Source organism: Annulohypoxylon truncatum (genome assembly GCF_022578515.1).
Source record: "Annulohypoxylon truncatum strain CBS 140777 unplaced genomic scaffold F4807scaffold_37, whole genome shotgun sequence".
NCBI lineage: Eukaryota > Fungi > Ascomycota > Sordariomycetes > Xylariales > Hypoxylaceae > Annulohypoxylon > Annulohypoxylon truncatum.
In genome coordinates this window covers 197,348-221,354 of record NW_025953823.1, presented here as the reverse complement: position 1 = coordinate 221,354, position 24,007 = coordinate 197,348, and the positions used below count along the sequence as shown (strand labels likewise).

At 47.6% G+C, this 24,007-nt stretch overlaps 8 protein-coding genes across 8 annotated transcripts; 4 read left to right on the top strand and 4 right to left on the bottom strand.

Annotated features, from left to right (window-relative positions):
- The first annotated feature begins 86 nt into the window (after window positions 1–86).
- F4807DRAFT_244061 (putative oxidoreductase) lies at window positions 87–1,970 on the top strand. The gene is made up of 3 exons (XM_047994317.1): window positions 87–887; window positions 997–1,270; window positions 1,342–1,970. The coding sequence occupies exons 1-3, from the start codon at window positions 497–499 to the stop codon at window positions 1,739–1,741; spliced, it is 1,065 nt and encodes a 354-aa protein (XP_047850585.1). The 5' UTR covers window positions 87–496; the 3' UTR covers window positions 1,742–1,970.
- A 173-nt stretch (window positions 1,971–2,143) lies between these two features.
- F4807DRAFT_453663 (uncharacterized protein) lies at window positions 2,144–4,631 on the bottom strand (the record flags this gene model as incomplete). Its single annotated transcript, XM_048000490.1, has 3 exons — window positions 2,144–2,245; window positions 2,296–3,942; window positions 4,026–4,631. The coding sequence occupies 3 exons, from the start codon at window positions 4,629–4,631 to the stop codon at window positions 2,144–2,146; spliced, it is 2,355 nt and encodes a 784-aa protein (XP_047850584.1).
- Window positions 4,632–5,554: 923 nt separating this feature from the next.
- F4807DRAFT_464073 (uncharacterized protein) lies at window positions 5,555–5,931 on the bottom strand (the record flags this gene model as incomplete). The annotated part of the gene is made up of 2 exons (XM_048002070.1): window positions 5,555–5,856; window positions 5,913–5,931. 2 exons carry the CDS (start codon window positions 5,929–5,931, stop codon window positions 5,555–5,557), a joined length of 321 nt encoding a protein of 106 aa, XP_047850583.1.
- Window positions 5,932–7,060: 1,129 nt separating this feature from the next.
- F4807DRAFT_244015 (uncharacterized protein) lies at window positions 7,061–7,980 on the top strand. Its single transcript, XM_047994316.1, has 2 exons — window positions 7,061–7,376; window positions 7,531–7,980. The coding sequence occupies exons 1-2, from the start codon at window positions 7,260–7,262 to the stop codon at window positions 7,918–7,920; spliced, it is 507 nt and encodes a 168-aa protein (XP_047850582.1). The 5' UTR covers window positions 7,061–7,259; the 3' UTR covers window positions 7,921–7,980.
- Window positions 7,981–8,914: 934 nt separating this feature from the next.
- F4807DRAFT_440612 (sulfate transporter family-domain-containing protein) lies at window positions 8,915–12,330 on the top strand. The gene is made up of 3 exons (XM_047999322.1): window positions 8,915–10,309; window positions 10,361–10,874; window positions 10,943–12,330. Exons 1-3 carry the CDS (start codon window positions 9,216–9,218, stop codon window positions 11,672–11,674), a joined length of 2,340 nt encoding a protein of 779 aa, XP_047850581.1. The 5' UTR covers window positions 8,915–9,215; the 3' UTR covers window positions 11,675–12,330.
- Window positions 12,331–12,568: 238 nt separating this feature from the next.
- F4807DRAFT_464070 (uncharacterized protein) lies at window positions 12,569–13,353 on the bottom strand (the record flags this gene model as incomplete). The annotated part of the gene is made up of 3 exons (XM_048002069.1): window positions 12,569–12,733; window positions 12,801–13,161; window positions 13,277–13,353. The coding sequence occupies 3 exons, from the start codon at window positions 13,351–13,353 to the stop codon at window positions 12,569–12,571; spliced, it is 603 nt and encodes a 200-aa protein (XP_047850580.1).
- A 4,099-nt stretch (window positions 13,354–17,452) lies between these two features.
- On the top strand, window positions 17,453–21,055 carry F4807DRAFT_464069 (plasma membrane calcium-transporting ATPase; the record flags this gene model as incomplete). The annotated part of the gene is made up of 2 exons (XM_048002068.1): window positions 17,453–20,098; window positions 20,156–21,055. 2 exons carry the CDS (start codon window positions 17,453–17,455, stop codon window positions 21,053–21,055), a joined length of 3,546 nt encoding a protein of 1,181 aa, XP_047850579.1.
- Window positions 21,056–21,225: 170 nt separating this feature from the next.
- F4807DRAFT_464068 (sodium/proline symporter) lies at window positions 21,226–23,752 on the bottom strand (the record flags this gene model as incomplete). The annotated part of the gene is made up of 9 exons (XM_048002067.1): window positions 21,226–21,459; window positions 21,521–22,222; window positions 22,286–22,390; window positions 22,444–22,590; window positions 22,644–22,689; window positions 22,743–23,002; window positions 23,090–23,474; window positions 23,544–23,607; window positions 23,671–23,752. The coding sequence occupies 9 exons, from the start codon at window positions 23,750–23,752 to the stop codon at window positions 21,226–21,228; spliced, it is 2,025 nt and encodes a 674-aa protein (XP_047850578.1).
- Between the last annotated feature and the right edge of the window lie 255 nt (window positions 23,753–24,007).

Here is a 24,007-nt window from a genome sequence, read left to right as displayed (position 1 = left end):
AAACTCATCTCTGAGCTAGAGTCAGCCTAACCAACAACTCGCGCAAGGGGCTCCTTTGACATACCAACTTCTTTGTCCCTATCACTTTAACTATAATATGTATAAGTCATTTATATCGAGAAGCGACGTCCAGTGCCAGACAAGGCATGCGGAGAAGCCGGGGAAACCACGCCGGCAGTAATACTGGGTACAGATGCGTAATACTGACTGCGGGAAGCTGCATCTCGACAAGAATGTAACCTTCCCCGATTGTTTGACTGGCACACCGAAACAACTTTATATCATCCTATCTTTTACACTCTGTTCTTTTTGTTCCATCCGAACTATTTCCCGACACTTCCCCACCCGCGGAACTACAGACCTGGGTATATATCTGGGTAAGTAAACTGTTATGCGCGGGTGCAAACGTATTGCCTCTTCTCCTTTTTAGATACCTGCCTGATTTTTTAAATTAGTCGTCTGGCTCTGCGCGTTTGCACGGCTTCAGCTTTCGAGAATGCCTCATAAGGAAGAAGAGATTTCCGAATTCACTCCTGACCTTTATCCTCCGTTCCCGGAAGACGTCCCTACGGTCGAGCTACAAAGTATCTCGTTATTGAAGATTCTTGAAGGGGACACAGTAGAGCGGGACCGCGTCTACGAGGCCTGTGTTGACCGCGGATTCTTCTATCTTGAGCTCAATGGCAGCGAAACAGGCGAGACTATCTTGCGAGGCGCGGATCAGATCGCATCAACGGGAGAGCGGGTCTTCAAACTACCCCTCGAGGAAAAGATGCGATACAAGATGGTCAAGACGTTGTTTGGGTACAAGTTTGCTGGGGCGACCGTAACCGACAAGTCCGGGACCCCGGATACGGCCGAGTTCTTTAATGTGGGCAAAAATGATAGTATGTAAATCAAGAGGTCTTTGGCCCCTCTTTTTGCTTGTTTCGAGAGTGAGAACTGGACTCCTAAACCATTCCCTTAAGAATATATTAATAAAGTCCGCCTTTGTAGTAATAGTACCCGACGACCGTATGGTACGCCCGTGGCCTTCAGCAATCTTGGACGTGAAGCCACTTTTTGATGCCTACATGAAGAGCGCACACTCGGTCGGGATGACAGTTCTGGCGATCATCGCCGATAAACTCGGTGTTGAATTTTCTGAATTCACAAGCCGCCATAGGATCGAAGAGCCCTCTGGTGATCACGTTCGAATCACAAGAGGCCCGCCACGCGATACAGAAGAGATGCCTGAGATTCAGACGCCATCACACACCGATTTTGGGACGTAAGCGAACCCTTCATGCTCGCTCCATAATTCTTATGGCGCCAAGAGATATTTATTTAAATCTTCTGTAGGATCACCATCCTTATGAATTGGCTTGGTGGGCTCCAGGTCTGGTCCGAATCCTCGCGAAAGGCGCAGTTGAATGGGCTTGAGCCTGACGTACCAGGTGAATGGCTCTGGGTTAAGCCTAAAAAAGGTTGTGCCATCATCAATCTAGGCGACGCCGCCGTTCGGTTCACTAACGGAGTGGTCTGCTCCGGCCGTCACCGTGTGATACCATCTCCAGGTGCACAAGGACGATGGCCGCGGTACAGTATCGTCTATTTCGTCCGTCCCGAAGACAAGTGTCTTATGAAGAGCCTAAAAGGCAATGGAATTCCCGAAAGTCGAGAAGACGAAGATGAAGGGCTGACGGCTACGGAATGGATATATCGAAAATCTGTAGCATTGGGGAATCGCTTTGACAATTGATGGAATAAGAGCGAGTCTAGAGTCTTTTGCCCTGATGTTCTGATTTTCCAATATGTAAGAGTTGAAGTGGGTGAACAACCGCTACCCCTGAAGCTCTTTTATGTCTAGATGGTACGAAGAATGTCTGCGGGTACTTGAGGAGGTGATTGAGTGGAGTGGATCGGGTAGGGGAAACAGATAGGCCTGTTTTTGGCAGCGTAGGTGGCCTATGTGATCTGAGAAATATTCGCTCCGTACTATTGTAAATATAACCAACCTTATTGTTATTGTTATTAGTTAAGCTCTACGCATAAGGTTTGATAGGCTTACCATTGAGTACGATCTAATATCTTCAGATGGTTTCCATGTTAACAGTACTTAGTACTACGAGGTAATTCGCGGCGGAAATGGCAATGTGCTTAATCAAGACCATTGCGAAAAGTCGGGTGGCGTCATTATCTCAGTGCCTGGGCCTACCCCTAGCACGGATTCAATACTCGTGAAGTCGAAGAGAACATTTTGCATCTGCAACTATCTGTTAACTCATTATCGTAACGATTACGAGGAATACGAACCGAGTCATCATATTCCCAGTCTTCTTCCATCGCCATCACGGTATCAAAGTTGAACTGTGCTTCGTTGGTATTGGCGTTAGCAGCCTCATCGCCTTCCACCTCTATCCGTTGCTTGAGTACGTTAAAAGCTTCGCGTATGGCTTCGGTACCTGATTTGATAACAGCGTTCGTAACGTCCGGCTCTTTTAGACCGTTCATCAACGCCTCAACCTGTGCTACCAAGGCCGCAGTGAACATGTATCCTTTAATATTAGTTTCTCCAATCCTAATGCGATCAAAGATCCAGAACGCAGAGTCACGTAGGATGTTAAATAAATCCATTCGTGGAGTTGGTGGCCCAAGTCCGTCATCTTCTTGCAGCTGGCTCTTCAGCTCGAGGCCAATGGCCATAGACACTTGGGAGAGGATGCAACGAAAGAGGCCGCTCGCGCAACTTGTCATTCGCGCCAAGTCGTCTACATCGGCTGATAATGCTTCTAGTTCATTTGCCGGACATGGGAAAGGTCGGGGGTTCAGGGCAGCCGTTGGGAAAACGGTCGACCAGATCTTGGCCGACGTCTCGACCACTGTCTTCCTCGAAAACGCGTAAGCCGGCTCAGTCATGGAAGGAGCAAAGTATGGAAGATGCAAAGCCATGAGGTATCGGCGGATGAGAACATCTATAAAGCGTCGTTGGAGATCCGTCGGTTGTCGGGCGCTGAACGCGAATTTTTGAAGATATTGGGAAAGCGACTTATATGCGGTGCTAAGTTGGCCATGGAGCCGAAGAGCGTCTTCGTACGTATGCTGGGAATCGAATTCATTGAGAGACCGCGCGACAGCCAGTCGCGCCGAGAAGGTAACGCGTAGGGCTAAAGCTGCAGATGTGTCCGTGAATTGTTCTGGTGTGTTAGTGGCAACTGCTGCATCGTCATCTGTTAATTGGTCATCGTTACAATTCGCTGGAGCACAAGTATCGTAGTCTTGGAAATTGATTAGGGGCGGACCGCCGGAATCCATACTAGTCTGTAAGGCGAGTTCCAGGATAGTGTTCCATAATCGGCGACGCATCTCCGAACGAAATAGGTTCATCTTGGGGAGTTTCTTCGGATCCCTGTGAAGGCCCATGTACATCGCTGAGCGCATCACATCCCCGACTGAGATCCAGACCAAGTCGTGACCAACGGACGCAGCCTGCTGTGCGAAGCAGAGAAGCAGCATGGTCTGTAGGCCGGAGATGGTCAACCTTGCTTTCGGGATTGGGGACATGAGCCAGAATTGTGCTTCGTAGACCCATTGAATAGCCGATTTTCGTAAAGTAAAACGTGCGTCATACACAATACTACCGATTGCCATGACAAGCTGGAGTTGGATTTTGAAGGAGACATCAACCGAATCTGGCGACGACCAGAACTCCTCGTACTCTTTTCTAAACGAGGGTACATGTAATATTCGAAAGACAGATTCCACGGTTCGGAGGTAACCCTCTACGAGCTCATCGGTGGTCTCTCGGGCCGGTATATTAGTGCCGAATTTGAAATTTAATAGATCGGGCACTCGTTGTGCCTTAATGGTGCGAGCTAGCGTTTTGCTTTTGTTTACGAGTGATATTGCTTCGGATTTCTTCTCTCGAGAAATCTGGTCAAATAATTCCAAGACGGGTTTAAACTAAAGAGAAGTAAGTGTCCTATCTATACATGTCTATACTGGGATGTAGCGACGACGGAGAAAAAAAGATGAGAGCAGCATACACCTCCAATTTGGTTCATCCAGTGACTTTGGCCCAAGTACCTTGTCTTGGTCATAACGCTTTTGTTCATGGTGTGCAAATCTCCCGCAAGGTAGCTAGGATAAGTAGCCACAGTCTCTGGGACAGTAGCGGAGGTTCGTTTGACGTTCTTCGGGCTTGAACGGTGTCCCGTAGACTCCTCTAGGCGGCGCTCAAGGTCGGTGATTCTGTCTAGCAATGACCTAACGTTAAAAGATGATTCGTGGCCGTGAGAAGACGTCGAATCAACAGGCGTCGATCCGGTCAAGGAATGAGTCGAATGGTCTTGATGTGACGCATCGTTGTGATGCGCATAAGTTGACCCACTCACGACGGGGGAGACGGTGGTTTCGGGGTTGAGACTTGGCGGCGTATCGGCCGGTTGGGAGAGACCGACTGCGCCAGGGAGTATATCCGAACGCCGTGATGGGTCTTGAGGTTTATAGACACAGGTCTTGTGCTTAGACCTCACACAGGCGCCGCAAGGCAGTTTGCGATCACAACGAATCTTAGATCTCCGGCAGCTAACACATGAAAGAGCCGGTCGACGACGGCGACGATCGGCCTTTAGGTCATGTATCTCGTCCATAACGATCTAATAATTTGTGTAAAGATCAGTCAAGATCAGTGAAAGAAAGTAAGAATGCCGCGTTCCCTCGCGTACCCTCCGCCCTCCTGGGCTCATCCAATTGATCCAATTTCGCGCGTCGAATGATGAATCGTGCTGAGTCGGCTTATTATCCTTTTCTTCGGTCGAACTTGACATTATCTCCGATTAGCTCGTATCTAGATAATCCTCTTATAGTACTAATTAGTATACATATAAAGCATTTATGCTTCTCTTTAACAAATATCAAGTCCTTCTTTGCTGCATATAGAGATAATTACTACTAAGAAATCCCCGAGTCTTGGCATTTCAATTCACCGAATATCGGGCATAACAGAATCACTACCCCGTTTTATCTCATAACCTGAACCTTCAATTACATACGCCCTATTCCGCCTTCCAGAGCCATCTAGCGTGTTCATTGACTGTTGATATTCGCATTATTACCTAGGTAGGTAGTAACTGCGCGAAGTTTATGAAAACCTACATACAATAACCTACCAGTCTTATGCGGAATCCTCCGATTTTCTCACCAAAAATCGCCAAAACTCACCACTTTCATAACACAATCAGAAATCAAAATAAAATAATAAAAAATAATTAGACTATACAACTTTATAACAAATTGGCTTAAATTAATTATAATAGATTAAGGTCAGTTTTTACGTTATATTGCGTATTTAATATACTTCCAACGCTAAGATAATACTTTTCCCATCAAATTCTCTAAGAAAACAACTTCCGCATAAGGCTGGTAGGTAAGTATAGGTAATCTAAGCCTCAAGCGTTGCAGTATCATTTTAACATGCGATGATCTCCCTCCAAGCTCTGGATGCTGGGAAACTCAGAGCACCTTATAAAGACCAGTGATACCGGAGGACTCCTGATATCGGTCAACTATACACTCAAGGGGCTCCTCCCACGTCGTCACGATAATTTTGACCAGTTGGTCGCGACATCATCGCAACACGTAAACCATCCGTTGCATCCCCTTTCCATTTTGGCATCGGATTCAACACGGCCACATCTGGCTCAAGACTATCAATGTGTCCCAATCCATACTTCTCGTAGATGGGTATGGCAAATAAAATGGACTCTTCGCACGACTTTAAACCAAGTTCATCGGCTTCATTGATACCCCAGTCAGTCAACATCCTGCCAGCACCTCGACTGCGGTAGTCAGTGTGCACATCTAACTGCTGCAGTTCTGGGTAGATCCATTAGCGCAGTATGGCAGGGGGTGATCAGATTTGCAGCGCCTACTAAGATGAGACCGCGTCATTTTGGCCTTCACGAACTTCCTTCGGGCTCGTCAAGAGCTTTCCGACGAATTCTTTCGCCTCGGACCCCTCAATGTGCCAATATGCATTGATCGGGTGCTGTGCCCCTTCAGGATGGTCAATCTCCTCGCATATCTCCTACTTAGCTGCGCCGATGATTTAGCTAGGTTCCGAATCTGTGGTCTTAACCCAGCGGGGATCTTCAGAGGACTTCCAGCTCTTTACCATTCGGGTTTTTGTAGCCTTAATGGCAGCTTCGATACTGTCCTTTATTGAAATAGGTTGCGTAGTACGTACCTTATAAGGCAAGGCCTTAGGTATCTAGTCAGGGGTGTCACGAGGCGGAACTAAGGAGAAGGGAAATAACGACGTCGCTGTATGAGGAGTTCTAGACAATGTTGTTCATGAACTACCTATAACCTAAGAAAAGCTCTTTACCTACTCTGCTCCAAGGTCGAGTACCAACAGGTCTCCCTAGGATCTACAGTCTTTCATGGGCCAAACTCCCGTCCTCCTAGATCCCTAACCTCTAATTGCCCCGGAGACTAGACCTCTGACAACCTGATTGGAGATAGCAATATGTCTATTGACACAATGATTCACCTCCAATCCTCGTGTCTTATCCCAGATGTTGAAGCGTCAGGGCTGACATTTGATTAGGCATAAGGGGATCATCTCTCAAAAAGTACTTCCTACCTAGGTGTGTACCTACTTAGGTAGTATGTATTGTACGTCTAGCATAATAGGCATGCCGTAGATTAGGTATTATATAAGGAATGATATATGATATATGGGTGAACAAGTAGGCAGTTGCCGAAGGAAGCCGTAGTCATGGAGGGGTTCTTACTCGTTATTGGTATGTGAATTTGTGTGAATTTGAGCACGACTCCATAGCGACCACCGGCGGCTATCACGACCCACCTACGATACATCGTTCACTACTTTTCACGTTAATCAGCTACCCTACCTTCCGTTAAATTCTGTCAACCTACCTAGGTATCTAAGGTAGGAGGTTTTCTGACCTGTACATCTTTTACAGCTTTCCTACTTTCTTCTACTTCCCTTACTCCACCTATGGCATATCTTTCTCATCCATTTCATCTGATCACATATTCCAACCCAAGACCAATCCAGTCCTTGATCATCACAATTATTTGAGGACCTAGGTGCATCTTCCTTTCTCATCGGAACAACGTTGTGTGATCACCAGACAACATTTCACCCACGCCGTTCACGTTAATTTTGAACCATCTTCCCTTCATCAACTGAAGGCACTTCACGGCATCACCATTCAGCACTTCCACCAGGCAAAGAACCACTGATCATCACAATGGTACCCAAGTCGCCCACCGACAACGCCGACAAGGCTCAGAAGGATGTCCATTTGTCCCAACGTGAAATGGAGATCCTTTCCTATGCCTGGCAGTGTTTCGAATCACAGCCCAAGGTAAGTTCAAAATTGCTCGCCGACATGAACCCAATCTAGGTCTCAGATGACCTCGATATGCTACCTTCTGATTTACTATTTATCTCATCAGCTGTAAAATTTATTTCGAAATTGAACAGACCTGTCTTGAATGTCAGCTAACTGAATTTTACAGGTCAATTATGAGAAACTTGCTGAGGTCGCTGCCTTCAAGAACGCTACTTCCGCTCGAGTAAGCTTCAACTCTGTCAAGAGAAAGATCATGGCTTCTGGCGAATCAAGCGAGCCATGCACTCCTACTAAGCCTCGTGGGAAGCGTGCGGCGGAGGATCAGACGACTCCCGATTCTAGCAAGAAGGCTAAGTTAGCCAGCAAGTCATCCCGCAAGATCCTTCCTAAGGTTGAGGAGGAGGATGACGACGAGAAGACCTTCAAGAAGAAGACCAAGGCTAAGGTTGATGAGGATGATGCAGAGCTCATGTCAAGACTCTTGGGATTTGACGTCAAGAAAAAGTTGGAGAAGGAGGAGGACGATGATGATGATGATGAGAGTGAGGCATGGTAATCACGACGCCTGCCAATTCTACGTCTTCACGTACAACATACAGGAATAGTTGACACTCTTCTTCGACCATAACTCCACCTTTCTCCAGGCTGTGCCAACCAGCTTACACCTTCCCCTGGTTCACTTTACTTTGCTTTTTCCTAATCGACACCACACCAGATTACGCCACACGACAACCTGTACTACCATTAGATGCATGGCGGATGCATCTATAATGGTTCTGGTGTTATTGGCAATGCTCATTGTTTGGTCGCTGGCTTGGTGTGTGGGCGCCATGGGCAGTGAGGACGACGGATACTCGAGTTCTCGGAAATCTCTGATTAACCATGGACCTAGATAGCCTATCCATAGTGACAATTGCACGTTTCCCCTTTTCTTTTTCCTTTTCTTTTCCTTTTCTGATGATACTATTGAATGCTACGGTACTATCGTGATTTAACGTGCTAAGCCTGGTAAGTTGGGGTACGTATGTACCTTTTGAATAGAAGCCACAACGTTCGTGAAAGGTTAAATCTGGATTACTAGGTACCCATGATTTGGCCACCGAGTTCCATGTGGCGTCTCTGTGCGGGGTTTGGGAAAGATCTTCAGTTCAGGTATTCACATGAGATACCATGTGGATGTATCCGCCGCACCTGCTGCACGTTTCAGCGGGGTGTAGCATTGACACGGGCATCTTCTTGTACTTAGGTAACCAGCATCTTCAAAGCACAGCAACCTGGAAGGTTCAACGTTCTTCTATGACTTGTGCTTTCCGTTACAACTTCAAACTTATCTTGCAAGAAGTTAAAAGGGACACAATCGCTTATCTAATATCGCGATGAACGGCGGTTACCTCATTTGAACAAAAACTGTAGAGGTTCCATTGCAATGGAACCATTCCCCACCTTCTGTCCTCAACGATCCTTGTCGCGATACATGGTACTTGGTAGCATTCTTTTACCCCAGCCAATTAGATAAATCGCATTTTTTCCCTCTCTGCTTCATCTTGCATATTAAACTCCAGAGTCTCATGCACGATGTAGATTGCCCAGCCTCTTTTCTTGTCCACATTCAACGTTTAAATAGTCCCTTGTCAGCCTTCTGGTCCTGTAGCCCATATGCCAATTGATCAATAGACCAATCAACATCTATTGTCGGCAAATCGACAGTCGACCTACGAATGGAAGCAAAGCTTTCCTCGCTCTCACGTTGTCCTAGGCTGGCGAGAAGTTTTGGGGAATAACCGGGTTTTGCTTCGGTTTCTGGGCTTTACGTCTACCTAAGTGATTTGTTTCCAACGGCAAAAGTCTACTATGTCGTCGTCACGGCCTCCTTCGATTACAACTAGCTCTCGGCCTTATCACGACCATGCTCCAATAACCCCGAGCACCCTCCGCCAGAGTCGCACCGTTTCATCATCCTCAATGAGTGACGATACACCAGGCCACCTCGCCGGGCCTAGTACGCGACACGATCTTTCTGCTGACGAAACTACCGAGACAACCTCCCTGCTCCACAAAGACCACGCACACGATGGCCCTTGCGATCACGGCACGTTTTCTCCTCGCGTCTCTAGCCCACCGCCGAGGGGTGGTATTTTCGACAACGAGATAGCGTCAGTGGCGGATTCGGATGGCTCAGGCTCTGTACCGTCTAGCGAGACACAGCTTAAGGGGAATTGGAGGAAGACATTTTCGAGTAGGGTCAAGAGCAAGAAGATGACAGACTCGAGCACTCTGGCCCAACAGCACGGCCTCCAGGATTCGTGGGGGATGTATTTGTCGTATTACATACCGTTTCTGATATGGATCAAGCAGTACAAGTGGTCGTGGTTGAAAGGCGACTTCACGGCTGCTATCACCATTGCCTCTATGTACCTTCCCATGGCCTTGTCATATGCCGACAATTTGGCCCACGTCCCTCCGATCAACGGTCTATACGCCTTCGCTATCAACCCTTTCGTATACGCGCTTTTGGGAAGTTGTCCGCTCATGGTGGTCGGGCCTGAGGCAGCAGGTTCCTTGCTCATTGGGTCTATTGTAAAGAACAGTATCGACCTCGGACGTGGCGAAGACGACAATGCCGTCCTACAAGCGAAGGTGGCTGGTGTGGCCGTCGGCATAGCTGGTGCTACCGTCTTCCTCATGGGCGTGTTCCGCTTGGGATTTCTTGATAGTGTCTTAAGCCGACCCTTTCTACGCGGCTTCATTTCAGCTATCGGCGTGGTCATCTTCATCGACCAGTTGATTCCCGTCTTAGGACTCCACCGGACAGCCAAAACCACCGAGGGCGTTACGCACGGAAGCACCGTGCAGAAGCTGGAGTTCGTACTGACGCATCTCGGTGACAGACACAATCTTACGGCTATCGTTGGTGTCGTTGGATTCGCCGTTATCATGGTACTTCGGTGAGTGCCAAACAAACGGCACCTTTGGAATGTAGCTCATTTTATATATAGGGAGATTAAGCGGCGGCTGCAACCGCGATATCCAGGTGTAGCCTACTTCCCTGATCGACTCATCGTTGTCGTGCTCTCTACGGTTCTAGCATGGAACCTAGGCTGGGAGCAACGTGGCGTCCCACTGCTAGGAAAAGTCGAAGCAGCGTCTGGCCACACCTTTACGTTTCGCAATCCATTCCAGCTGTCACATATGACCCATATACGAGATGCCATGGGCACATCTTTTTTGATTGGAATGCTAGGCTTCTTCGAGTCTTCGGTAGCGGCCAAGAGTCTGGGTGGGGAGGAAATAATCGAAGGGATGCAGTTAAGTCCTAATCGAGAACTCGTGGCACTTGGAGCAGCTAACCTCGTGGGTGCTTGCTTCATGGCAATACCAGCATTTGGTGGTTACGGTCGAAGCAAAGTGAATAAGAGCACCGGTGGGAAGAGTCCTATGAGCTCTGTCATGCTCAGTGTCATAACTGTCATATGCATCATGTTCCTCTTACCATGGTTCTACTATCTTCCCGTACGTCATCTTTTCACTTCCGTGACATTCCGCTCTTCCTCGGATATCGAAAGCTGACTACGGGGTAGAAACCGATCTTATCCGCTCTAATCATGGCAGTCGCCTGGTCTCTGATTGAAGAAGCACCTTATGACATATCTTTCTTCGTTCGAATCAAAGGCTGGACTGAGCTTTCCCTCATGGCCGTCATTTTAGCCGTTACAGTTTTCTTCTCCCTCAATCTCGGCATCGCAATCGGCATAGGTCTATCCCTTCTCCAAGTCATCCGCCATGCGACGCGCCCTCGTATACAGATTCTGGGGAGAATTCCTAACAGCGAACGCTTCGCCAATGCCGAAGATCATCCCGAGGATCTCGAGTTTGTAGAAGGCTGCTTGATCGTAAAGATTCCCGAACCCTTAACCTTCGCAAACACCGGCGAATTGAAGAATAGATTGCGCCGGCTCGAGTTGTATGGTACAGGCAACGCCCATCCCGCTTTACCTCGTCTGCGTCCGCAAGCGAGCAATAAGAATGTCATTTTTGACATCCATGGAGTGACGTCGATGGACGGCTCCGGTACCCAGGTATTGGAGGAAATCGTGCGAAACTATCGCGATCGAGGTGTCAGGGTATTCTTCAGCCGACCCGTCAGCCGTGATAACAAGGTATGGGATCTGTTAGAGCGGAGCGGTATTGTGGAACTCGTCGGAGGGAGACACCGCTTCGTAGACGACGTCAAAGATGCTCTACGCATGACGGAAGTGGAAGATTTCGAAGAGACTGGAGCTTGCGCGGCTGCGAGCGATAATCTCTCCTAGGTAGAGGGAATCGCACACCACGAAGAGTGAAGTCGAAAGCCGTAGCACCTCCGTCACCAAAATCCTGGCCTCCGTTCTCACTACAACCACAAAGACAGCCTAGGAAACATGATCACCGAAAACTACCCACGATACTACGAAGATTCCATGGTAATGCCGTTCGGAAGTATATGAGGAGCTAAGGGTAAACTATTGCTCTTCCCAGTAATGCTGTTCTGGAAACGATCACGACGCCCTAGTACATGACATCCTATGTTTTATTGTATGCTGATGGTAAATGCTTTCAGCTGTTTTATCACTGGCAGCGTGTTCTTGGGACCTAGCTGCCAGTGGGTCCAATATCGGTAATGTTTTTGAGATGATACAAGCATAGCATAGCACTAGGAGCACCAACGTTGGCGTTCTGGATACTTAGATTCATAGAAATGGCAGTCATATTTGGTCCTTTTATTTTGTTGCATCGGTATTTCATACTCTTTGGTTACGTGATGCTTATGGATATGAAATCGGCCATATGCTCTGGTTATTGGGAGCCCTATTCTTCTAGTGAAGTTACAATTCGTGTATAAATGGACCGCCGAGCAGAACTACGTACTAGATCTCAGCCCCTATTTCTGTAGGTTAGCCAATGAGCATTCTTCACCAGACCAATCGCATCCGTTTAGCCAAGACGCTATATTCCCCCTACATTAATTATTCTGATCACCAGATCACAGTCCACAGCCCGAGGGATAGGGCCATCGTCAAAGGTGAATGTCTGGCATTTAAGGGGCAAAGTAGTCCTACCAGCCGCGAGGAATGTAACCCTGGATTTAGTTCAACCATAATTGATTTAAATCACTTTTTCTTGGGCAATTTATTTGCACTACTTACTCATGAGTTACGTTTCCACTCCTACGCAATGACAAGGTCGTTCCGGTTCTTATCAAACCTGAACCTGAACGCCGTCGACGGACGCGTCTCGGGCGGAAACCAGTCGTCGCGGTAGCTAATTGGACAAGGCCGCCGCGCGTCCGGATCAATCAGAGCAGGGCTGTCTGGTGGTGCTGCGGCCGAGTCCTTCACGGCTTAGCAGTTTATCAGGAACCCGTTCGCTCTGTTATATAAGTCGTAGTTTTATGCTGACCACGGTGGCGGGCATGGCCCACGGGTCTCCTGCTGAAAAACGTGTGCTGTATCCCTGGCCCTCGGATGTGTCCACGAGTCCGACTAGCAGCCTCCCGTCACCCGTGGCGATCACACGCGCAAACCAATAGCGCGGGTCGGATTCGTCTTCGCTGAGATCGCACACGGGTGTGTGGTTTACGGCGATGTAGTAGTTCGGCGAGAAGCCTAAGCACGCTCCGAATTCGTCAGTGCGTTCATCACGCAATGTCCATCTGCTACTAGCTTCACCACTGCGTACGCTGTGGCAGGGCGAAGTATACCCGCTGACGTTGGCGTGGAGCGTGAAGTAGAAGACCTTGGTGCTGTTGCTGTAGGTTGTGCTGTGCCCGTTGCGGATTAGGGGGTGCTTGGGTCCGTCTTAGGCACGGGGTAGGTAGGTAGGCTTTTTCTAACTCTCCTTGTCCGGATATGATGAGTGGTTCTGATACCTGTTACCATGAGAGCAAGGCAATGAGCCTTGCTGTAGCTTCCTTCATGTTGTTTACGCGCACTTGCTTGAGCGTGTATGGCATCTCTATTCTAACTACTAGATAGTCAATCTCGGTATACCATCTCTGCAGAATCTGTGCGACTAGTATTCAACCTCGGCATTATTTGAACATCTAGTCTCTTCATATTTCTAGGGGAAGTCGCATTTTCTGACTTATCTGAAAATTATATGTTGGTCTGCGACGAAAATACGGACCTTACACTACCTTTGTCTTGTTGTCTTTCTGCGTAGGTTCGATTCATTTCCAACCCAACTTTTTTTTTTTATAGCTTGCTCTTGCATATCTTCTGAGATAGTGTACGAGTTGTGTGCTCTATCTATAACCAGACAAGCCAGGTGATTACCCCATGCAGAAATCAGACGAAACCCAAATTCTAGAATCTGGAATTAAAGCACCCAGACCAGCATCAAAATGGGACCGAGCATGGTGATCATATCCGATACCCTCATATCTTACGGGGTACGATCGTGGCGGAGCGCATCAGCCCATTCCCATATAATGTGCGGTTTGCGGTGATTACTTGCGATATTTCACCGCCAATACGCAGTCAACGAATTCGATACCTCGGCTCGCGAGGTGCATCGGGAGAAAAGGCCTTCGGGGAATATGCCGTATTTTACAGGAAACGTACCACACCATGTCCTTGACTCTGTCACTATTCCTGTATTTTCTGGATAAACCCTAGTGGCTTGTAAAATCGACAGATGCTAGTCTGATTATTTATTCTCTGCCTAGACATCGAGTCTGCCTTATGCGAGGAGGATCTAATCTACCTGATAACCATGCATAGGTATCCACAGAAACCGATCTCATCCTTTTGACAATGTCAGGGCGGCGTAGGAATCTAGGAGAGAATGCTGTCGCCCCGTTTGTTGTTCGATATAGATCGTCAACCGTGTTCAGTTGACCTTGAAACACTTCGACTATTGTCCTTCTCATGAGATGTTAGTTGTACTATCGGCTTACCGGTAGTTGGGTAGCTAGTCACCATGGCTAAGCAGAATACTTAGCCATGATGGTACGAGTCCTTAAGCAAGGGAGGTTTCAGAGATTAAGAAGCCGGGTTGCACCATATATATACCCTTATGACAACTTAAGACTCAGGTGCGTTAGTCTTTCTAAATCGTGCTGGATACAGTACCAGCATCACGTCCAGAAAAAAGAAAAAGGGATGCGCTGAATATTCCTATCCCACACTGAGGCGACGAATGTCATCTATTTGGTGTCTACCGCTAACTTTAAGGTAAATGCGTTGGATGATTGATCCGAAACCAAACGTGCCCACTCTTATGTTATTATAATCGCAGGTTATGTTGTACGTGGTTGAAAACTGCTCCTGGACACTCCATATATGTTCCATGAACTCTTGCACCATAACACGTTTGCAATCAAGAAGGCGAGTCTGCCTTCGGCTAACGGTATGTCTGAGTTGTCAATATTAATGAAACCATTTAACCAGCACAACATGCAGTGACCAAGGGAAGAGCATAGCCACGTTCAATGCGACTCCAGCATTTCTTTAAGCTCCCGTAAGTAAGATATCGTTATTGGAGGAAGTATTCTGCGAATTCTAGCAGAATAAAACGATGAAATAACGGGAAAACTATCCTGTATCGCATAAAAATATCATGTCCTCTCTTCTAGATACATCTTCATAGTAAACACGAATGCTTAGGAAATCTGCATTATAAGATGTTTGATATCCATACAGGTTGCGCCATGTCATTTGTAATTCATTCTCCCTCCTTCCTGTCTTGACTCTTGACACAGCATGTTGATTGGAGTATATATTGAGGCTGTGTACTGTAGTGCAACACTTAGTCCATTCGAACTTGATTCCATGCTGTGGGGATGCTGGTGGATAACCCAGACACCTCGACATCAGATAAACTTGAAAATCATCATAGAGGGCTTTGGTTTATCTAGTATCTTAGTTAATAGCGATGATGAGATTCTGATGTTCTTGTTCATAAAGCCATACTGATCTTGGCCACTTCATTCACATTATGGTACAATCAACCTTTGCTGTAGCGCAGACACTTCACTCGTGATCATTCACACCTCATGAGTCTGCCTTGAAAGATTGTACGCATTGTGACTGTAAAGATAGAATTCTCATATACGTGTCTCATTACCAGGTAATTAGTGTATTCCTAGAAACTTGGCGGGTGACTCGGGTCATAATTGAGCAGCTTATCAATCAAGATTATCTATCATCTAGTGTCATTACCATACTAGACATATTTACCATAGTCCTTAAAGTCCATTTGGTGAGCGATGAGAAGACCTCTATGGATATAAATCTGGTAGCTATTAACCTCATGTAGGTAGTTAATAGGTAGTCTAAGCATCCCGTGCTCGTGCTCTCTCCTAACCATCATACGAACCATATGTAATCCATATGTAATCCTGATGACTTGTATATGATCGTTAGAGCCTAGACGATTGAAATTCTACGGATATTACCTATTGAATCCTCTTCTAGCGGCCTTTTCATCGCAACAAAGTATTGATGCGCCGCAATTAGTATTCAATTTCGAGATAATATTTTGACAAGTGATACGAAAATTTGATTAACTGTCTACGATGCTAGGTACTAGTCTTGGAAGTCTAACTATATTTTGCCAAAATGCTAGTCGACCAAGCAGCATAGCCATGGCGAAACGCGAGATCGCGCGATGAGCTTTCGATGATAAAAAGAATTAATACAAGTGCCATACTCATTGAACCGCCTCAGCCAAGTGTACAGTATGCCTTGAATGGAGAAATGGTAAGCTTTTGAAGTCATTCGAAGCTGGGCGTGCTAGGATGACCGTATAAGTCGACTTGGCCTTCCATGTTGTCAGTCGATAGCTTGGGCGGAGCTGGGACATCGGTGACCGGAATGAATCATCAACTCCGGCTCTTGATAACTTGTCTTGGTTTCTCACAGCCCCGACGGGTGCTCGGAGGCCCGGATTGCCATTCGGCATATATGTTATAGGCGCTTTACGTGGTATAATACCGGCATGTGATTGGGTAAAGCGAATTTCGCTCAGATCGCGATATGATCTTATATATTCGACATAAATGTATGGATCCATTTTTTTGAGTGACATCAGCAATCTATCATTGCCCAGAGTTAATAAGCTTGTCTAATAAAGGAGGCCGTTTGGACTCTGCGTATCGCCGACGTCTCTGATTGGCTGATTTGGTATCTACACAGCCTCACTCGGCGCCCCTCTTAGCGTCAAGGAGGAACATCAGATTTTTCCTTTTTTTACCAGACATGGTTAATCCTTCATTCCAGTCACTTGGTATTTGTTGGTCGCAAAAGCTAGAGAATTTTACCCTGCCCAGTGTCAAGTATTGGAAGTCGAGTGCTAGAGTTTAGCACCCATTCTCTTGGAAGTTGGCTGGCGCAGAGCCCGAGTACGAAGAGGGATGGCGACGCCTTTATTTATGAAGCAAATGCGGCCTCCAACCCAACTTTCGCCTCCCACCGCGTAAGATGCCTTACACAGCCCGCCTTCGTCACCTCTCATAGAACACGTTTTGAAAACTGCGCCTGAGCCAAGTGACGTGAAACCCTCAACAATTTGTCAAACAGCTGCGTCCCTCTTTGTTATCATAGCTTCTCTTTTACCCTCCCACCAAGCATTATCGACATAGCAACCATATAAGGACACACAAGACAAGCGTGGAACGCATTACGACGGATCCACCGCCTAGTCTCCGGAAGATTGGAGTTATCAGCTCGGCAAAATCGCCTTCCACCATCCCCTCTTTGCACAGCCCGCGACCCAAGAGCCGTGGCCATTCTAGGCAAACCTTGGGCAGTGGGAGTTTGCGTCGGTTTTCCTGCCTCTTCTTTTCGCCCTCGGTACGAAGTGGAAATTCGATGAGCCTTGACGGACGTCAGCAGCATGTGCCTTGTCTAAAGTGATCTCACCACAGCCCATCGGTATTCACATATTATATCGATACCTCTTCACCGAGTGACTGGGCTCTGAGAAATTGTCATGGTCATACTAAAACACATTCTTAACAATCATCTTTGCCGGTATCTCACCCTGTCTACCTCACCTTGTTAACAACAATACCCTAGAACATAAAGCTTGAGCAGCGCAGTCACATAAACATGGCAAGCAATAGTCTTGCACCTCCTTCGTTGGCGGTCGACACTCGAACGCGTCCGAGGAGCGACACAAATGAAACTAGAGTGATGACCCCGGGGTCTTTCGTCTCGAACATATCGAATATATCGAACCCTTTTCTAACACCAGCTAACTCAAACCCCTTCCTCACGCCAGCCCAATCCGACTGCGGGTCGAGCGTGAGATCGGTGGACCCCGATGCGGCTCTCCATCCAGATCCCGGGACGGAAGCTGATTTTGAGGTGGAAAATAACCCGTTCGCTTTCAGTCCCGGCCAACTGGGCAAACTCCAGAATCCAAAATCCCTGCCTGCATTTTGGGCTTTAGGGGGGCTTGCCGGGATCACAAGGGGGTTGCAATCTGATATAAATGCCGGCTTGAGTGTGGACGAGACTTCCGTACGAAGTTCTATCACATTCGAGCAAGCAGTAAGAAGGACTTCAGATAAGTTCCTAGACTTACCAGAGCGGACGTCAAAACCTGGGTCTGACTCTTTTTTGGACCGTATCAGAGTCTTTGGGAGGAACGTTTTACCGGCGAAGAAGGCGACGCCAATATGGAAGCTAATGTGGAACGCTTACAATGACAAGGTCATTATCTTATTAACGGTAGCTGCTGTCGTCTCTCTCGCGTTGGGTCTCTATGAAACTTTCGGGACGGTGACCGAACCAGGAGACCCACCCTCGGTCGATTGGGTCGAGGGTGTTGCAATCATAATCGCCATTCTCATCGTCACACTCGTGGGATCACTCAACGACTGGCAGAAAGAACGAGCTTTCGTTAGGCTCAACGCGAAGAAAGAAGACCGAGAGATCAAGGTAGTTCGGTCCGGAAAATCGTTCATGATTAATGTTCACGATATCCTCGTTGGAGATGTCCTACACCTCGAACCCGGCGATTTAGTTCCTGTCGACGGAATTTTCATTAGTGGTCATGATATGAAATGCGATGAGTCCTCGGCAACTGGAGAATCCGACGCCATCAAGAAGACCCCGGGCGACCAAGTTATGGCAACGCTTGAATCAGGAGCAAACCAGAAAGGTCTGGATCCCTTTATCATCTCAGGCTCGAAAGTGCTCGAAGGAGTTGGTACATTCCTCTGCACTTCGGTCGGCGTGCACTCCAGCTTTGGGAAAATCATGATGTCCGTCCGAACTGATATCGAAGCAACTCCATTACAGAAGAAACTCGAAAGGCTCGCTGTTGCCATCGCCAAATTAGGAGGTGCTGCGGCGGGCCTTCTCTTTTTCGTCCTATTGTTCCGCTTCCTCGCCGGCCTATCAACAGACACCCGGACGAGCTCGGAGAAGGCCTCCGCCTTCTTAGACATCCTGATCGTTGCCGTAACCATCATCGTTGTGGCTGTGCCAGAGGGTTTGCCCCTGGCGGTTACCTTAGCGCTGGCCTTCGCCACTACCCGCCTGCTGAAGGAAAACAACCTCGTACGTGTGCTTCGCGCCTGTGAGACCATGGGCAACGCCACCGCGATTTGCTCCGACAAGACTGGCACCTTGACTACCAACAAAATGACGGTCGTGGCTGGGACGTTTGGCCAGTCGAGTTTCGCTAAATCCGAAAGCGAGAAACCTGGCTGTCAAACCATCTCCCAATGGGCAGCCAACCTCCCGCAGAAGACGAAAGATGCTATCGTGCAGTCGGTAGCTATCAACTCTACCGCATTCGAAGGTGAAGATGCTGGTCAGTTCACCTTTATCGGTTCTAAGACCGAGACGGCACTTCTCCAGTTAGCCAGGGATCATCTGGGCATGCAATCGTTAGCTGAAGCCAGAGCAAACGAGGAGGTCATACAGATGATGCCCTTCGACTCGGCTAAGAAATGCATGGGAGCGGTAATCAGACTAAGAGACGGGTCCGGATATAGACTTTTGGTAAAGGGAGCATCTGAAATTCTCCTTAACTACTGTACCCTGAAGGCAGATGCCGATTCTCTTGCCACAGACGCCCTCACTGTCGATGATCGTATTCGGTTGAGTTCTTCTATTGATTCCTACGCGAAAGGTTCGCTTAGGACTATCGGAATTACCTTCAAGGATTTTGCCCAATGGCCCCCTGCTAATGCGGAGGTGGAAGATGGGCACGTCAAATTCGAATCGGTGCTCGAAGATCTTGTTTGGCTTGGTCTGGTCGGTATTCAAGACCCCGTTCGACCCGGTGTCCCCGAAGCTGTCCGTAAAGCACAAAAGGCTGGTGTTGTCGTCCGCATGGTGACTGGCGATAATGCCGTTACTGCCCAGGCGATTGCGACCGAATGTGGTATCTATACAGACGGCCTTATTATGGAGGGCCCCGACTTCAGGAGGCTCAGCGAGGAGGAAATGAATGTTAAGATACCTAAGTTGCAGGTGCTCGCACGATCGTCGCCCGAGGATAAGAGGATCTTGGTTGCAAGACTTAAGGCTCTCGGAGAAACAGTAGCTGTTACTGGAGACGGCACCAACGATGCGCCAGCTCTTAAGACTGCCGATGTCGGGTTCTCGATGGGCATCTGCGGAACTGAAGTAGCTAAGGAGGCTTCGGAAATTGTACTGATGGACGACAACTTCACTTCTATTCTGACCGCTCTCAAATGGGGACGTGCAGTTAACGATTCTGTCCAAAAGTTCCTTCAGGTGAGTTCCAACAAATTTATCGCGACCGAAAGATGTATGATACTAACTTGTGTCCAGTTTCAAATCACCGTCAATATTACCGCCGTTCTTCTTGCCTTCATTTCCGCTGTGGCTGATCCTGATTCGCACTCGGTACTCACCGCGGTGCAACTCCTTTGGGTTAACCTCATCATGGATACCTTCGCGGCCCTAGCGCTCGCAACTGACCCTCCTACCGAGCGAATTTTAGACCGTCTCCCTCAGCCGAAAAGCGCGCCTATCATTACCACAAACATGTGGAAGATGATCACCGGACAGGCCATATTCCAACTCGCCGTCACGCTCGTCCTGTACTTTGCCGGCTCCTCGATCCTAGGCTACGATCCTAACAACGAAACGCAACAGACGGAACTCAATACCATGGTCTTCAACACGTTCGTATGGATGCAGATCTTTAACGAGTTCAACAACCGTCGCCTGGATAACAAATTCAATATCTTCGAGGGCGTACACCGCAACAAGTTTTTTATCTTGATTAATTGTATCATGATCGGTGCGCAAATCGCTATCATCTTCGTCGGCGGAACCGCGTTCGAGATCACGGCCATCGACGGCACGCAATGGGCTATCTGTGTCATTGCGGCTGCTGTTTCGCTCCCGTGGGCCGTTGTCGTTCGTCTGTTCCCTGACGCGTGGTTTGCTGCGATCGCTAAGACGGTTGGCGCCCCTGTCATCATAGTGTACAAGTATCTGGCCAACCTGTGCAGCAAGGTTGGTGCTGTCTTTAGTCGGATATGGAAGAGGACCAAGAAGTCGTCCTCGGAAGAAAATTCAGAAGAAAAGCCGGAAGAATATAACGACCCTCAAAGGGGAGAAACGGCTCCTGAGATCGTCGTTTCCGGGGGTGATGATTATTTCTACCCTAATAACGCACCGGAAATACAAATAATAGAGGACTTGGAACAGGGGCGTAGATAGATTATGAGTATACGTAAATGTATTATAGATAGACGGTATTTAGACATAGCGATGATTGAACGAAATATATGACTTAAGCATAGAATAGATATTTGACAACCCATTTCACTTGCGCTTTGTATAGATTGGTACCTGCGCACTTATAGTGCCGAACCATATTAAACTAATATTCACGACGCTGGAAGCACTTTTGCTTCGACTCTGGCATTTTTAGGCGGCCCTTCGGAGGAATAACCTGATGTATCCTGTTGTGGTTCGGATTTGCTTGACGCCTCAGGGGTAACTTGCCCACAAAGGACTATCCAAATTTTTCGAGCCCCGCCATCATATAAGGGATAAAAATTAGCCACGACTAGGGTGAACCAGAGGTATATGAGGGACACGACAATCCACGCTGTGAATAACTAATAGGTAAATATGACGAGTTAGCGGCGACAGACTACAATAAGAACTAAAACAACTTACACTTTTCGAAAATACTATTTTCGCACCGTACATCGCGAGAGGCCAAAGGAATATGTGTCCCAGAAGAGTGAAGACGGTCCAAAATGCAGCCCATCGGCTCATCCTTTTCATATACCTCTTCATCTCAGGGGCGACCCATTCTTCTGTACTATGCTGGTCTGCTTCCGTTCTATCTTGCTCCGGCCGACGAACTTTGTGTATTTGCTTTGTGAATGCTGACCAGTCGAAGGAAGTCGGACGTACAAGCGACACGATAACTGTGATGGGTAGCGGGACGAAAAATGCTGTGACGCAGCCGAATAGACACGGCATCGTGCTTCCGGTTGACGCGACAGAGATCTCGCCAAAATAGGCATACGTGGTTCCAAGCCAGACGGAGAGAGAACAGCATACACCGACGAGAGGCGAGACAACAGCCGCAGCTTTGGTTTGCCCTTTCCACAATAAAGCGAAGACGGTAGGAATGCAGCCCGGGTTGGTTATATTTCCTACCATGTATAGTAGCCAGGTCATGTCGACACCCCCTTTATTGAAAGCCGTCGCAAGTGTGGGAATTACCAGGGAGGTTGCGACGACGCCGATATGTGACCATGTGATTAGTTGTTTATCAGTAGCGTTCTTGTTGAAATACGTGCCGTAAATATCAAAGGAAATAATGGAGCTTATGGCGATCATCTGTGCTGAAGCGATTGAGGTGCAGGCCTACTACTGAATTAATAATGCTGACTGCTTCAAAAATCTGGGGAACATTTGAGACAGACGAACCATGAATATCGTGACGAGTAGAGCTCCAGCGCCAGCTTTCCCAGCTACCGCTTGAACGACATACGGCAATACCAGCCCTGAAGTAACCTCCTCTGCTGTCATCATCTCGAAAGAGTGTTAGTTATAGCATTATACGGACTTCCTTTGGGATTTCTTACTCTGGGATATGTAGGGAAAATATCTGTTGATTCCAGTGCAACAGCAGCAAGGCCACCGAAGGTTCCAATAGCCCAAGGTACCGAGAACGATGCGATCCCTCCTAGAACATAGCCAGGAACAGCCGAAGCGACGTCGGCTGAGAACCCCTATTATTACGTAAGCACAGTGGACATAATGGGGGCATCGGATTGATAGACACCTTTTGCCAAAACCCGGTGTCCATAATGACGGCTCCGAAATTTGAACTGACTCGGTGTTAGGAAAGACTTGCACTGTAATTATGTTCATTGGGACCCACATGACGTGAAGAATACCGAAGTAGAGGCATTGTTCGCTTCTCATGGTCAAATGCGAACCTCCGTAATTGCCTTGAACCGGATGGATCTTGTCGGCAGCTGTTACGGCATTGTAGAGAGCTCCGATGGATCCAATTTCTTTGACGACGATAATTTTAATAGTTACCCAAGCCAAGATTATCATGATGATAAATGTATGGATGTAATCGGTTAAGAATGTTGCCCGTAACCCTCCGAAATAGGTATATACGCCCACGCCAACCTATGAGGTAATCAAATTAGCTATTGTAGGATTGAATAGTGTTGTGAAATATTAGATAGCTTTGCTCTTTGCATTTCGCCTACTTACAGGTAGTAGATAGGTGCTGGCGATAACATTCATTCCAGTCAGTGAGGTCACCGCAGCGCTAGCTCCGAGTAGCATACTTGAGAAATTTAAGATATTAGTCAAGAGACAGAATACGATCCAGATTAAATGCGCGGCAGTCCCATATCGCACTCGAATGAGCTCCAGCAATGTGTGTGCGTTGGGAGCGCGGCGTTTGGCCTCGATGGAAATGAGTGACAAGAAACAGACCATCGTGCTAGCAGACGCACCCCACCAGACACCAAGTGCTAAGCCATATTTATAGGTCAGTAATGAGGCTCCAAGCAGAGCGGTGCTATAGAGCCAGGATGATACTACAGCTGATGCTGTCAGGCCAGTACCGACTGTGCGATTGGCGACCATGAATCTAGTTTAACTCGCATCTGTTAGAAAATGCTCGAATAGCTCAGCCTTCTGTGTCAAAAGATGTACATACGTTTCGGTCGATTTATTATCCTCGTTGAACGATATTCTCAGGGACCTCGTGACCCAAATCATGCCTAACAGGTGGTTAACGGGAATTCTAGAAACAAGGCTAAATTTCGAATTTTTGAAGTCGTTACCTAGGGCGAAAGCAACACCAAATCCAACAACTACGCCATAACCCGCACCTTGAGGCAAAGGCGCCTGGACTTGGTCAGACATGTTGGGAAAGTATCAAACCAATGTATTTTTTTTAAATTTATTTTTTTACGAAGCACCCATCAAAACCCTTGGCGACGAGATTTTCTACAAGCAAAAATAAGTTGGGGGTATTCACCTAAATACTCCCAAGTATCCTATCGCCGAAAGGATTACGCGATACTCCTAGTCTATAGCCATAGATATCTCCAGGTAACCCTAGCTAGAGTACATCGGCAGGAGGTTACCGAACTATCGGATCACTCTGTATAACAAGGA